Raw genomic sequence first — 12,458 nt, 5'->3', positions numbered from 1 at the left:
CCATCCTGCATATGTACCACAGTCCCTTTATCCAGACATCTGTTCGGAGGCTCTTGGCTGGTTTCATTCTGGCTACTGTGAACAGTGCTGCAGTGAACCTAGGAGTGCAGATGAATTTTCTGATTTGTGCTTTGGGGCCCGTGAGGCATATTCCTAGTTTTTTGAGAAATGTCCATATTGTCTTCCAAAATGGCTGGACCCTTCAGCATTCCCACCCTCAGTGATGAAAGGTCCCTTTTCCCCACACGCTCACCAACACTGGTGATGGTTCTTTTTTTGGGGGGAGGTCACACCCAGCAACACCCAGGGGCTACTCCTGGCTCTGAACTCAGGAATTACTCATAGTAGTGTGCAGGGGACCAAATAGGATGCCGGGGATTGAACCTGGGTGGCCACGTGCCAGGCAAACACTCTCCATGCTGTACTATCACTTCAGCCCCTGGTGGTAGTTCTTTTTGATGAGTGCCAGTCTCTGTGGTGTGAGGTGATGTCTCATTGCTTTGACTTACATTTCCTTGATGATTAGTGATATAGAACATTTTTACATGCTTTTTAATGGGTGTGTTAATGTTTTAATAGTGGATAGAACTTGATAAAACTTAAATGGTCTGTGAATATTATTTCTCCTTTTTAATTGAATCACTGTGAGATACACAGTCACAAAGTGTTTCATGATCGGGTTCCAGTCGTATGTTCCAACACCCACCCCTTCACCAATGTACATTTCCTAACACACAGATGTCCTCAATTCCCTTCTGCCACCCCCCAGCTGCCTCTATAGCAGACACTTCTCTCTCTCCGCCTCCCTTTCTCTCTCTGCCTCCCTTTCTCTCTCCCTCCCTCCCTTTCTCTCTGTCTCCCTTTCTCTCTCCCTCCCTCCCTTTCTCTCTCCCTCCCTCCCTTTCTCTCTCTCTGCCTCCCTTTCTCTCTCTCTGTCTCCCTTTCTCTCTCCCTCCCTCCCTTTCTCTCTCTGCCTCCCTTTCTCTCTCCCTCCCTCCCTTTCTCTCCCTACCCTTCTCTAAGCACTGTGTTTTGCAACAAACAGTTACTGAAAGGGTGTCATGCTTATCCCCTCCCCTCCTCTCAGCACTCAGTTGTTGCCCAGAGTGACCATTCCCAATCATCATTGTCACAGTTGTCCCTTCTCTGTCCTAACCGCCCTCCCCGCACCTCATTTTGGCAGCTTCCAACCATGGACCTGTCCTCCCAGGACTCCTTTCCATTGTCTTTGGGTATAAGTCTCATTCTATGGTTTTTGTTTTTTGTATCTGTGGAACAGTAGTAATATAACTATGTGTTATTAGGGTGACAAAAATTAAACCCTGTCCTATGAGTAAGTCAATTTAAAAAGAAAATGGTGTCCTTGGGGCTGGAGCGATAGCACAGCGGGTAGGGCATTTGCCTTGCATGCGGCCGACCCGGGTTCGATTCCCAGCATCCCAAAAGTCCCCTGAGCACCGCCAGGAGTAATTCCTGAGTGTAGAGCCAGGAGTAACCCCTGAGCATTGCCGGGTTGACCCAAAAAGAAAAAAAAAAAGAAAAAGAAAGAAAAAAAAAGAAAATGGTGTCCTTCCTCACCCCTTCATCTGTCCCCTGGCACAAAAGAAATCCCCTCCTATAATTTGGCCAAGGAAAATGAAAATTTCTGCATAGATATGAATTTAGGCAAAACTCAGCTTTGACTCGGAAAAGAATTAACACTAATTGTGCACACTTTCTTTTAAAAAATAAAAGAGGAGAACTATATCCTGATTCCAAATATAAAAATTATTATTATTATTACTTTTTTTTTTTTGCTTTTTGGGTCACACCCAGCGATGCTCAGGGGTTACTCCTGGCTCTGCACTCAGGGATCACTACAGCAGTGCTTGGGGGATCCTATGGGGTGCCCAGGATTGAACTTGGTGGTCTGCATACAAGGCAAATGCCCTTCCTGCTGTACTGTCACTCTGGCCCTAAGTATAAAAATTATTTAAAAGGGGCCAGAGTAGCACTAGTAGAGTAAGTGGGGTGCTTGCCTCGCACACAGCTGACCCGGGTTCAGTTCCCGGCAGCCCACAGGGTCTCCTGGCAGCACTAGGAGTGACCCCTGAGTACAAATTGAGAGTTAGTCCTGATATAGCCCAGACCTCACCCCCAAATTATTCAATGATGAACTTATGAGTTCTCTGATGCCAAAGCAAAGATTCTCATCAGAGAAAACTACCAACCTTGCTGGTGGGGGACTAAGACCAGGTGGCCCCCCACCACTGTCCCCGTACCCAGCAGTACTCAGGGCAGCCGCACCACGGGTAGTCGAATGTTCATGTTTGTGCGCACGTTTGTGTCCACTGCAGAAGACACTGACCCGTCACAGGAAAAGGGGAACGTGCTCGAGTCAGGGGTCCAAGACAGAGCTCGCTCACCTGACCTCTCGCACAAGGGGACATAGGTGCTGCCGGTAGATGGACAAGCACGCTTGAGGCTAATGCCTCCACTCCATGTTCTCTCCGGCCCCACCTGTTCCTGGGTCTTGGGGACACAACAGCACATTTCACTTGTTCAGGCGCTGTCAGGCATTTTCCTGCGTGGCTGCATCTTTTCATCCCCATCACAGTGCAGGAAACTCTACTCTCCTCATCTCAGTCAGCACTCACTGTGCTGTGTCTCGGAGGCTAGAATTACTGCATCACTGTATCACCATCATCCTGTCCATCAATTTGCTCCAGTGGGTGCCAGTAACGTCTCCATTCATCCTAGCCTTGAGATTTTAGCAGCCTCTTTACTTGTCCTTTCCAACAGTGCCACATTGGAGGCTCTTTCAGTGTCAGAGGAACGAGACCCATCATTGTTACTGTCTTTGGATATCAAATATGCCACAGAGAGCTTGCCAGGCTCTGCTGTGTGGGCAGGATGCTCTCGGTAAATCTACCGAGATTGCTGGGTTCTCGGAGAGGGAGAACTAGACAATAAACAGTTGTGCGGCCACAAATCCAGGAGCTTTGTTTTATAGTCTCTGAATCTTATCCATTGATGGGATTACACAGTGCCAGGGACTGTTTGTGGGTGTGACTACCTAGCTACTGGAAAATGGGGAATCTGGGTGGGGGAGGCCCAGTCCCGATCCAAGCAGGCTTGGAGATCTCAGTCCCAGGTCCTGCACACCTGGGTTCCTCTGCCACTTCCTTCATGTGTGAAGCTTGTCCGAGCATGTGGAGAGTGGCCTTTAGCATGGCTGTGGCTGGGTTCTGGAGGTCTTTGGCTGCTGGGGCTCTGCTTGGGGCGGGAAGGGAAACTCAACCTGCCCCCTCTCCGAGGGGTCCCGGTGAAGACAGCCAGGCGCAGGGGCAAGAGACTAGAATGCACTTCATATAATATTCCCAGAGGCTGCTCGAGTGTGGTGGGGAGTGGTGCCTGGTTTTTCTGACTTGCACTTCACTAGTCATTGACTCTGAGCATCTCTTCCTGATGCTCAGAGTCAAACTGAGGCCCAGAAAGGGTCATATGGCAATCTGGTGGCCAAGAGGTTGTTCAAGTTATGCTAAGTGCCACCAGGCCCTTCCCCCATGATACAACTGACCTGGGAGGGCCACAGGCCATCCCTGAGGTCACCCATGTCTCCTGACCCCCAGCAGCCTGCTGGAGGGGGCAGCACCCAGACTCGAGTCTCCACTTGAGCCAGGGCCAGGGCACAGTGTGCAGGCTGCTTTGAAGGGGGCGGGGCTCAGCAGCTAAGGGCCAGAGCCCCTGGGGTCCCCACCATGGGCTTCAGTCACCTGACCTCTGGGTATGTGGCCCGGGAAGTGGCCTCCTATGTAAGCTGCCTGGCATGACCTGGGCACTGAGTAGCTATGGGCTGAGTGGGACCTGGAGTGTTCGTTCAAGGGCTATGCCCAGCTGTGTACCTGGGGTCAGCTTCCCACATGCTCTGGGCCCCTTATCTTAGACTGGTGGGCTTCTGCTGAGCCCAGGGGGCAGCTCTGTGGGCCTGGCTGCAGCAGCAAAGCTGGGACCCAAGTTTAAAGAGGACTGTGGGCCCCTCACCCACCGCTCAGCCACGGGGAAGGGGCTGTGGGCCCCCTACCCACCGCTCAACCATGGGGAAGGGGCTGCAGCGGAAACCCCCGCCCTTCTGGAAAGTCCGAAATTCTACAGGGGCCATGTCCAAGGCGGGGTGACGCCTGCAGCTGCCGTGACTCAGGCAGAGCCGTGAGGTTTGGGGGTTCTGAGAGCAGGGCTGAATCACCCTGGCAGATGTCTCTAGCATGACACCCTGTGGGCACAGCCTCCTTTGGGGGAGGGAGGAGGCTGGGGGATTTTTCTGGTCATCTCTAAACCCAGCGGTGCCCTGGACCCCTGGTGAATGCACACCCTGGGGCGAGCGATGAGCTTTGCTAGATGAACCACCAGCCCTGGGGAGCAGGAAATGGGGTCCTGGCCCTGCATGTGGGCTCAGAGTCCCCGCCATGCCCCACCCCCATGTGTGCCTGCAGCCACCCAGACTGGGTGGGGGCCGGTGCCCTGGCCACTGACTGAAGGAGGTGGGGCCCTCCTTCAGCACCCCTGGAGGCAGCAGACCCCCCAGTGCTCGATTTATTTTATGATTGTTAATGACGTTGGGCCACACCTGGTGGTGCTTAGGGCTTCTGGTGGGGCGCCATCCCTGCTGCCCTCCTCTTCTGTTTATTTTAGTCTGTATGTTCTCGTTTGGGGCCCACCTAGCGATGCTCTGGGGTTACTCCTGGCTCTGCACTCAGGAATGATCCTGGTGGTGCTCGGGGGCGGGGGGCTGCGGGTTATGGCTTCGGCCCCTCCCGGCTCTCACTCTAGAGCTGGGCTGACACTCCTGGGAGGAGTCACGTTCCTCTGGGCACCGCGCATCCTGGGACACTCACTCCCGTCTCGCACGAGCCCTGAGCCCTGAGCAGCGGCCTGGCACCCACCCAGCCGTCTGCGCCCGCCCCCTGCGGCCTGGCCCTGGTTGGCTGGGCGGGAGGGGCCGTGCCATAAGAGCCCGGTGAGGTGGGCTGCCTCTGGCCAGGCAGCACGGGGCAGCGTGAGCCGGCCGGATGGCGGGGGACGGGCGGGCCAACGGGGACGTCCTGCGCATCCTGCTGAGGCGCCGCCGCACGGAGATCGCCCTGGCCGTGGACAGCGCCTTCCCGCTGCTGCACGCGCTGGCCGACCACGACGTGGTCCCCGACGACAAGTTCCAGGTGGGCCCCAGAGGACCCCCACGGCCCGCCCCGCGGGGAGGGCTGACGGGGCGCCCTGAGGGGCGCAGACCCACCCTGGGGCACCCCCACGTCAGCGCCTACGGTCCCGACGCGCCCGCCCCCGCAGGAGACGCTGCGCCGCCAGGTGCAGGAGGGCTGCCCGCAGGCCGTGCATGCGCTGCTCTCCTGGCTGCTCACCCAGGACGCGCCCACCATCCTGGGCTTCTGGAAGGTTCTCTTCAAGGACTACAACCTGGAGCGCTACTCGGGGCTGCAGCGGGTCCTGGACGGCTTCCCCCGAGGTGGGCACGCAGCCAGCAGGCATCCAGCCGCCTCCCTCTGGGCAGTGAGTGGGCAGCGGGTGCTCACCTCTGCTCCAATGGACCCCGCAGATGTGGACGTCAGCCAGCCCCGGAGGGGGAAGAAGCCCCCGGCAGTGGCCCCCAAGGCCTCTGCTCCGCAGCTGCCCAGACCCCCTGTCAAGAGGAAAGTGGGCGAGGAGCCTGGGGCCGCCCCACCAGCTCTGCCCGCCCATGGCCCCAGCCCAGGTACCCAGGGAGAGGGCCCGGGGTCCTAGGACAGCAGGGAGGGTGTTTGACTCGCATGTGGCTGACCTGGGTTCGGTCCCCGGCCACCCCAGATGGTCCCTCAAGCCCGCCAGGACTAAGTCCTGAGTGAAAAGCCAGGAGTAGCCCCTGAGCACCTCTGGGTGTGCCCCCCAACAAAAACAGGTTCCTAGGGAGAAGCTGGGGTGACCGGCTGCTCTGGGGCCATGGTCGGGACGCGTATCCCTGCCTGAGCCCGGCTACAAGGAAGGGAGGAGGATCCTGCAGTCCGGTGCAGCCGGGCCCACTCAGAACCCCCTCCAGGCACCCATCCCAAGGCCAAGGCCCCCAGGAAGCCAGAGAGCAACTCGGACCCACCACGCCTCCCTCTGGGCACCGGTAAGCACAGCCCAAGTGAGGGGTGCACTGAGGGCCCCTCCAGCTCCCTGCCCGGGCAGCCAATTCTCACCTGCTTCTGGGTCGGCTGATCTGTGCCTCCCGCTCTGGCCCAGAAACTCCTCTCCTCCCGCCCACAGGCACCTGGCACTGCCCCAGAGCAGGGCCAAGGAGGCCACCCCCCCTGCACACATACTGCACACACATGCCCTGCTAGCTCACAGCACACTCCTGCACATGCCATCCTGCTTACCGCACACGGCACCTCCGCCCCAGCATACTTCCCTCACAGGGCACACACCCCCATACCCCACACGGCACCCCCCCCACCCCGCATACCCCACACAGCACACCCCCGCATACCCCACATGGCACCCCCCGCCCCCGCATACCCCACACGGCACACCCCCGCATACCCCACACGATACACCCCTTCACACCTCACACAGGCACAAATGCACACCATACACAGCTATCTCTGCACTACACGGAGGCTTGGGGGTTTCCCCGCAGCCTGCCCAGGGGTGGCGTGAGGCCTCCTCGCTCTGCCACACCACGTGGCCCGTCTGCCGTCTGCTTCTGCAGGGATCCAGACCGCGTCGGCCTCGGTCTTGAGAGGCATGGCTGTGTCTGCCGGGGACGCGCCTGGAGCCCGGGGGGCGGTGGAGGGGACCATCACCCAGCAGGTGTTTGAGTCAGGTAGAGGCGGCTGGGGCAGGGTGCACCTCAGGGCCCCTTAGCAGACAGGACTGCACCAGTCATGGCACTTTGAGGGCTGGGGGGAGGGGCATGGGGACCCAGGCAGCTCTTCAGGGAGGACACGCTCTGCCGCCCTGTCTGCCCGCTTGGGTGGCCCCTGTGGAACTCTGGGCCTCTGCAGCAGCCCAGACCTCCCCTGCCCTCCCTCCTAGTCTCCCCTGCAGGGTGTGGGGTCTCTGCAGCCCACAGCCCCGCATCACCCTGCACTAAATGCCAGGCCCAGCGTGGGGACGCTCCTGCAGCAGGAACGTGGGGTGGGGGTGATGGTCACTCATCCTCTGGTGGGCCCAGAGCCCTGGGCACGTCCGAGGCTACAACCAAGCGACTTCAACTGGACAGTAGAGTCAGCATCCCAGACCCGGGGGTCAGCGGCGCTTCCCCGCCAGTCCTCTCTAGCACGTGGCTGCAAAGGACAACCTCGCTGGCCTTGGGGCCCCGGGCTCCTGGATGTGGGGGACACGTCTGCCCAGGCGTGGCTCCTGCTCAGTGCCCGCGCGGCCCTCCCTCCCAGGCGGCTCCAGATGTATCCAGGCCGGGGGAGAGTTTTGCAGCCCCCGTAAACTCGAGGACCCTGGAGGACGCAAGAGTAAGGCCCGCAGCGGCGGCGGCAGCAGCGTTGCGGGTGACGGTGGCCTGAAGACCCCTGTCCGAGCCAGGGAACCCCCGGGGGCTGCCTTCGTAAGCACTGACCCCTTCTGGGGTCCTGACGGCGGCACCCCCGGCCACCAGGGGCAGCAGCGTGGCATGGGCAGCGGCCGCTGGGCTGCCACTGACCCTCCGTCGTTACTCGCAGGGTGGAGGTGACCCCAGGGCCTCTGCCCCTGCTGACCTCCCCAGAGAGCCTCCGCTGCACCAGGTAATGCCCGGGAGCGCCCCCAGGGCGGCTGCCGCGGGGAGGGGGGTGTGGGGGGATGGGGTGGGGCGGGCCCTGGGAGGAAGGGCCTGAGCACAGGTGGAAGCGAGTCCGGATGGAAGGGCCGCGGGGGCTCTGGGAACCGCAGAGGTGGAATCTGGGAGCCCGGGCGCGGGGGGCCGGGGGCCGGCCCGGACCCTCTCCACCGTGCGGTCTTGTCGTGCCCCCGGCCTTGGCGGTCAGAAGAACGAGGATGAGTGTGCCGTCTGCCAGGACGGTGGGGAGCTCATCTGCTGCGACGGCTGCCCCCGCGCCTTCCACCTGGCCTGCCTGTCACCCCCGCTGCTGGAGATCCCCAGGTGCGTCAGCCCGGGGCGCTGCAAGCACGCCCACCCTGTGCTCGGGACAGGCCCCGCCCGGCCCGGCCCCGCCCCGCCCGGCCACGCCCACAGCACCCGGCCACGCCCACCCAGTGCTCGGGACAGGCCCCGCCCCGGCCCGGCCACGCCCCCCGTGCTCTGGTCCAGCCAGATCACTCCCGGGCTCTGGCCCTGGCCCAGCCATACCCACTCTGTCCTGCTCTGACCCTGGCTTTGGGCTCCGGGCCCCGCCCCCACACCACGCCCCTCCCCCTGGCTCCGACCCACCCAGGCCGAGCTCCCACCTAGGGCCCCCTCTGAGCCCTGGGGCTCTGTGGCTAAAGCGAGGGGCTGGTGGGGCGGCTGTCTCTGGCCCCTCCTTCCGCTGTCCCTCCGATGCGCCCTTCCATGGCACCGTCTGCTCTGGGATGAAATAGGGCCCCAAGGCGGCAGCTTGGAGGGGAGGCGGGCGCCCGGCGGTGTTGGGGTCCAGACTGTAGCTTGGGGGTCAGGGGCTGGGGTCTCATGGGTGTGAATCTCGGGGTTCTTCAGGGAAGCACAGGGGTGATGTGGCCGTCCTGGGGGCCCTCCAGTGAACCTAGACTGGCCAGCTGGAGCCCCTCAGGGACGGTGGCCCTGCAGTGGGGGTGCACTGTCCCTCTACCCTGCCCCCATGCCTCTTGTGACGGAGCAGTGGGACATGGCGGTGTGCAGAATGCCTGAGGAGAGGAGACTCGTGGGAAGTGCCCCAAGCCCAGGAGCCCCACAAGGGGCCAGCAAGCACCCCGGTAGGCCCAGGCCCCTCGCAGCCCTGTCTGGACCCTCCCTACGAACCCTCATGTGCTCCCGGATGTGGAGCCATTCACCCCAAACCCAGCGCACACACAGCGTTTGCTCAGACCGCCTGGGGGCTGTGGGGGGCCTGTCTTGAGGTGGGGGAGGCCCCCTGGGGTGAGGTGGGGGAGCCCCTGGCCTCTGAACACCAACCCCACAGGTCCTCCTGGCTCTGAGGCCAGCGGCAGAGGAGGCGAGGGGCCGGCCCAGAGGACCGGGGGATGTCAGTGTGACTTACAAACACCAGCTGAAGCCCCCTTCCACGGGGCCCCTGCCCGTCCTGGACCCCTCAGCTCTGCACCCCCTGCTGTGTGGGGGGTCCGGGCAGCTGCAGGTGAGGGCCAGGGCTGGGGTGGGGGGTGGGGGGCTGGGTTTGAGAGCTCCCATTCTGACTCCCTCAGGCTTGCCCTGAAGGAGGTCCATGCCCCCTGGGAGCAAGTCGGGGGTCCAGGCTGTCCAGGCCCTCACTGAAAGGCATTGGTGCCACTTCAGACCTGGACACCCTGAGCCCCGGAACCTCGTGTAGACGCTGAGGAATCTGGGCAGCCCCCTCAGCACTGCAACCCTGGCGGGGGTCCTGGGTGGGGGTCCTGGGTGAGGAGTCCTGGGCAGGGGGCCTGGGCGGGGGCCTGGATGGGGATATTGGCTGGGGGTCCTGGGCAGAGGGCCTGGCTGGGGGTCCTTGGGGGGTCCTGGGGGAGGACTGAAGAAGAGGGCCTGAGTGGGTGTTCTGGGGGAGGGCCCTGAGGAGTGGGAAGACTCTGGACACTTGGTCTCAGCGGCCCCCTCAGCTCCCCCCTCTGCCCCGTGTCCCCCAGGGCCCCGTGGGCGCGCGCTGCGGAGTGTGCGGGAATGGCGGGGACGCGCTGCGCTGTGCCCTCTGCGCCACAACCTTCCACTGGCGCTGCCACTTCCCTGGGGCCACCCTCTGGCCAGGGTGAGTGGGGCGGGCGGGGGGCAGGCACCCCCTTTGCAGGCAGCCCGGCAGGCAGTGGCAGTCTCACCTCTGCTCCCGCAGGGCCGCCCCATGCTGCAAAGCCTGCACCGATGCTGGCCAGGGCCTCGGAGAAGGAGCCCCCGCGCCCGCCAAGGTCAGTGGCGCCCGTTGGCCCGGGCTTCCTGGGGACGCGCCCCCTGCTGGCACAAGCCAGTGGGATGGGAACCGGCCCAGCCGGGCGCCCTGAGCCCACCGCCCGGACTGCAGCTCCCCAGTCCAGTTCCCAGCAGCCGGGAAGGGGCTCTGGACTGCCCAGCCCGCCAGGCTGCTTGCTCTAGAAGTTTCTCCCGCCAGGCTCAGAGCCTTTCAGGCAGCCCCTTCTGTTCCGCCACCTGAATGAAGCTGTAAGGGAGTGCTCAGGTGAAGTCACGGGTCCCCACTGTGTCCCTCCTTCCAGCCCGCACAGGGGATGGCACTGAGCTGGCCTCACCAGGGCCCTCGAAGCAGGGCTGACCTGAGCCCACTTCCTCCTAGAGCTTTCTGAGGGTGCTGGGGAATCCTCTGGGTGCAGAGCCATGACCCACTTCCTGGCTTTCAGGCTGGGGACGAGACTGCCACCCAGGGGCAGGTTCTGCACAGGGACGACCTGGAGTCCCTGCTGAGCGAGGTAACACACCTGCGGGGCACACCTGTGGGCACACCTGTGGGCACACCTGCAGGATACACCTGTGGGCTCACTCCTGCAGGGCACCCCTGTCAGGGCACACCTGTAGGTACACACCTGCAGGGCACCCCTGTCAGGGCACACCTGTGGCCTCACACCTGCAGGGCACACCTGTCAGGGCACACCTGTAGGTACACACCTGCAGGATACACCTGTAAGCTCATACCTGCAAGGCACACCTGTCAGGGCACACCTGTGGGCTAACACCTGTGGGGCACGCTTGCAGGGCACACCTGCTGGATCACACCCGCTGGAGTACATTGGGGAGCTGGGAGGCACCTGCTGGGCAGGCTGAGGGCATACACAGGCACCAGGGCACCAGCCAGCCCAGGGCCCTGAGCCTGCCCCTTTCAACTGCCCCTGGGTTTGTGGGGACTTTGTGGGGGGATCCTCATGCTCCTGCCCCCAGTGGTTTCTACATGGACATGATAGCCACAGGCTGAAGGGGTAACAATTTCTAGAATCTTCCCAAAGGAAAGGAGACTTGGAGGCCAAACTCCAGTGCCCCCAGCCCTGTGGGGGCCGGTACTTGGAGGTCTTTCCTGGTCAAGGGAGGCTGTGCAGTGGGTGCGGAGGCAGCTTGCATACTGCAGGGGCCTTTAGCGAGGAAAGGCCCCTGGGAAGGCCAACCCTGCTTGGTGAGAGAAATGGGGGCAGATGCACAAGCCTTTTACGGAGCCCCTTGAGGCCCCCTTCTGTGTCTGGCCCTCACAGTGAGGGTGGCAGGCCTCAGGGAGACCTCGAGTGACACTCCCGCAGCCTGTGTCCCCTCTGAGCAGTGGGCCAGGGTTGGGAGGGGGTCTGGGGTCAACCCGGCCACTTCGGGGGGCACACACTGTCCCCTGCCCCTACCCCCCTGCCCCATGCCGTCCCATTCCGCCGTGTGCCATCCCATGCTGCCCCATCCCTTCGGCCCCTGTCCCACGCACCACCCCCCATCCCTCCGGCCCTGTCCCACGCACCCCCCCCATCCCTTTGGCCCCTGTCCGCAGCACCCCTTCGATGGGATCCTGCAGTGGGCCGCCCAGAGCATGACCCGCCCCCTGGCGGAGACACCCACCTGCCCTTCCTGAGCCAGGTCACCTGGCCAGGAGGCCCTGACACATCAGAGATCACCAGTGAGTTCTGAGGGCTCCAGCACCAGGAAGATGGACATCCTGGCTTCCCGTGGCCTACACGGGCTGTCCTGGGAGATTAAATCACTCCTGGGCTCCTCTCCCTTAAGGCGTGTTTATTTGTTTCTTTGTGACTTCTGCATCCCATGTTACCAGTGACTGATGGAAGCTCATCCCAGTGGGAGGAGGGGTGAGTGGGACCCCCGAGTAACCGGAGGTGTCTGTCTCAGAACCCCCCACTGCCCACAGGAAAGCTCAGCACAGGCCAGGCTGGTCCCCGCCCGCTGCCCTGCACCCCTGCCCTCAGAGCCCCCAGCTGACAGCCCCTGGCAGGGATCAGAGCAGTCACTGGCCTCTCGGGAGGTCCAGTAGGCCCCAGGCCCAGGGTCACACCTGCCTTGGGTGGCTCAGGGCACAGAGATGCACATCGGGAACCAGAGGAAGTGAGAAACGGGGCAGTGGGCATTGGTGTGGGGCCCCCTCGGGGACCAGGCTCCAGGGCAGCAATCAGTGCCTGACACCCCCCTCCCCCGTCACTCCCACCCTCAGGGCAGACTCTGGGACCCACTCAACAGGGCACAGCTTATCACTCAGAGGGACCCGCCTGCGCGTGGGGGCATTGTCGGGCTGCCACGTGGCCCTGCCACTATCTGCAGAACTCGCACCCCAGGACTCTGTGCTGCTGGCAGGCCCTTATCGCCGCCCTGGAGAGCAGGGAGTCAGGTCCAAGGGCAAGCAGGG

General features: G+C 62.3%; 1 protein-coding gene across 1 annotated transcript; it reads left to right on the top strand.

Annotated features, from left to right (window-relative positions):
- Positions 1-5,048: 5,048 nt before the first annotated feature.
- AIRE (autoimmune regulator) lies at positions 5,049-11,711 on the top strand. The gene is made up of 14 exons (XM_055124413.1): positions 5,049-5,195; positions 5,323-5,497; positions 5,588-5,743; positions 6,065-6,139; positions 6,722-6,835; positions 7,407-7,573; positions 7,689-7,751; positions 7,995-8,107; positions 8,802-8,895; positions 9,102-9,275; positions 9,760-9,878; positions 9,960-10,032; positions 10,477-10,545; positions 11,595-11,711. The coding sequence occupies exons 1-14, from the start codon at positions 5,049-5,051 to the stop codon at positions 11,673-11,675; spliced, it is 1,620 nt and encodes a 539-aa protein (XP_054980388.1). The 3' UTR covers positions 11,676-11,711.
- The last annotated feature ends 747 nt before the right edge of the window (positions 11,712-12,458 follow it).

The sequence above is a fragment of the Sorex araneus genome, chromosome 2 (genome assembly GCF_027595985.1).
Source record: "Sorex araneus isolate mSorAra2 chromosome 2, mSorAra2.pri, whole genome shotgun sequence".
Classification (NCBI taxonomy): Eukaryota; Metazoa; Chordata; class Mammalia; order Eulipotyphla; family Soricidae; genus Sorex; species Sorex araneus.
This window is presented reverse-complemented; position numbering and strand designations above follow the sequence as displayed.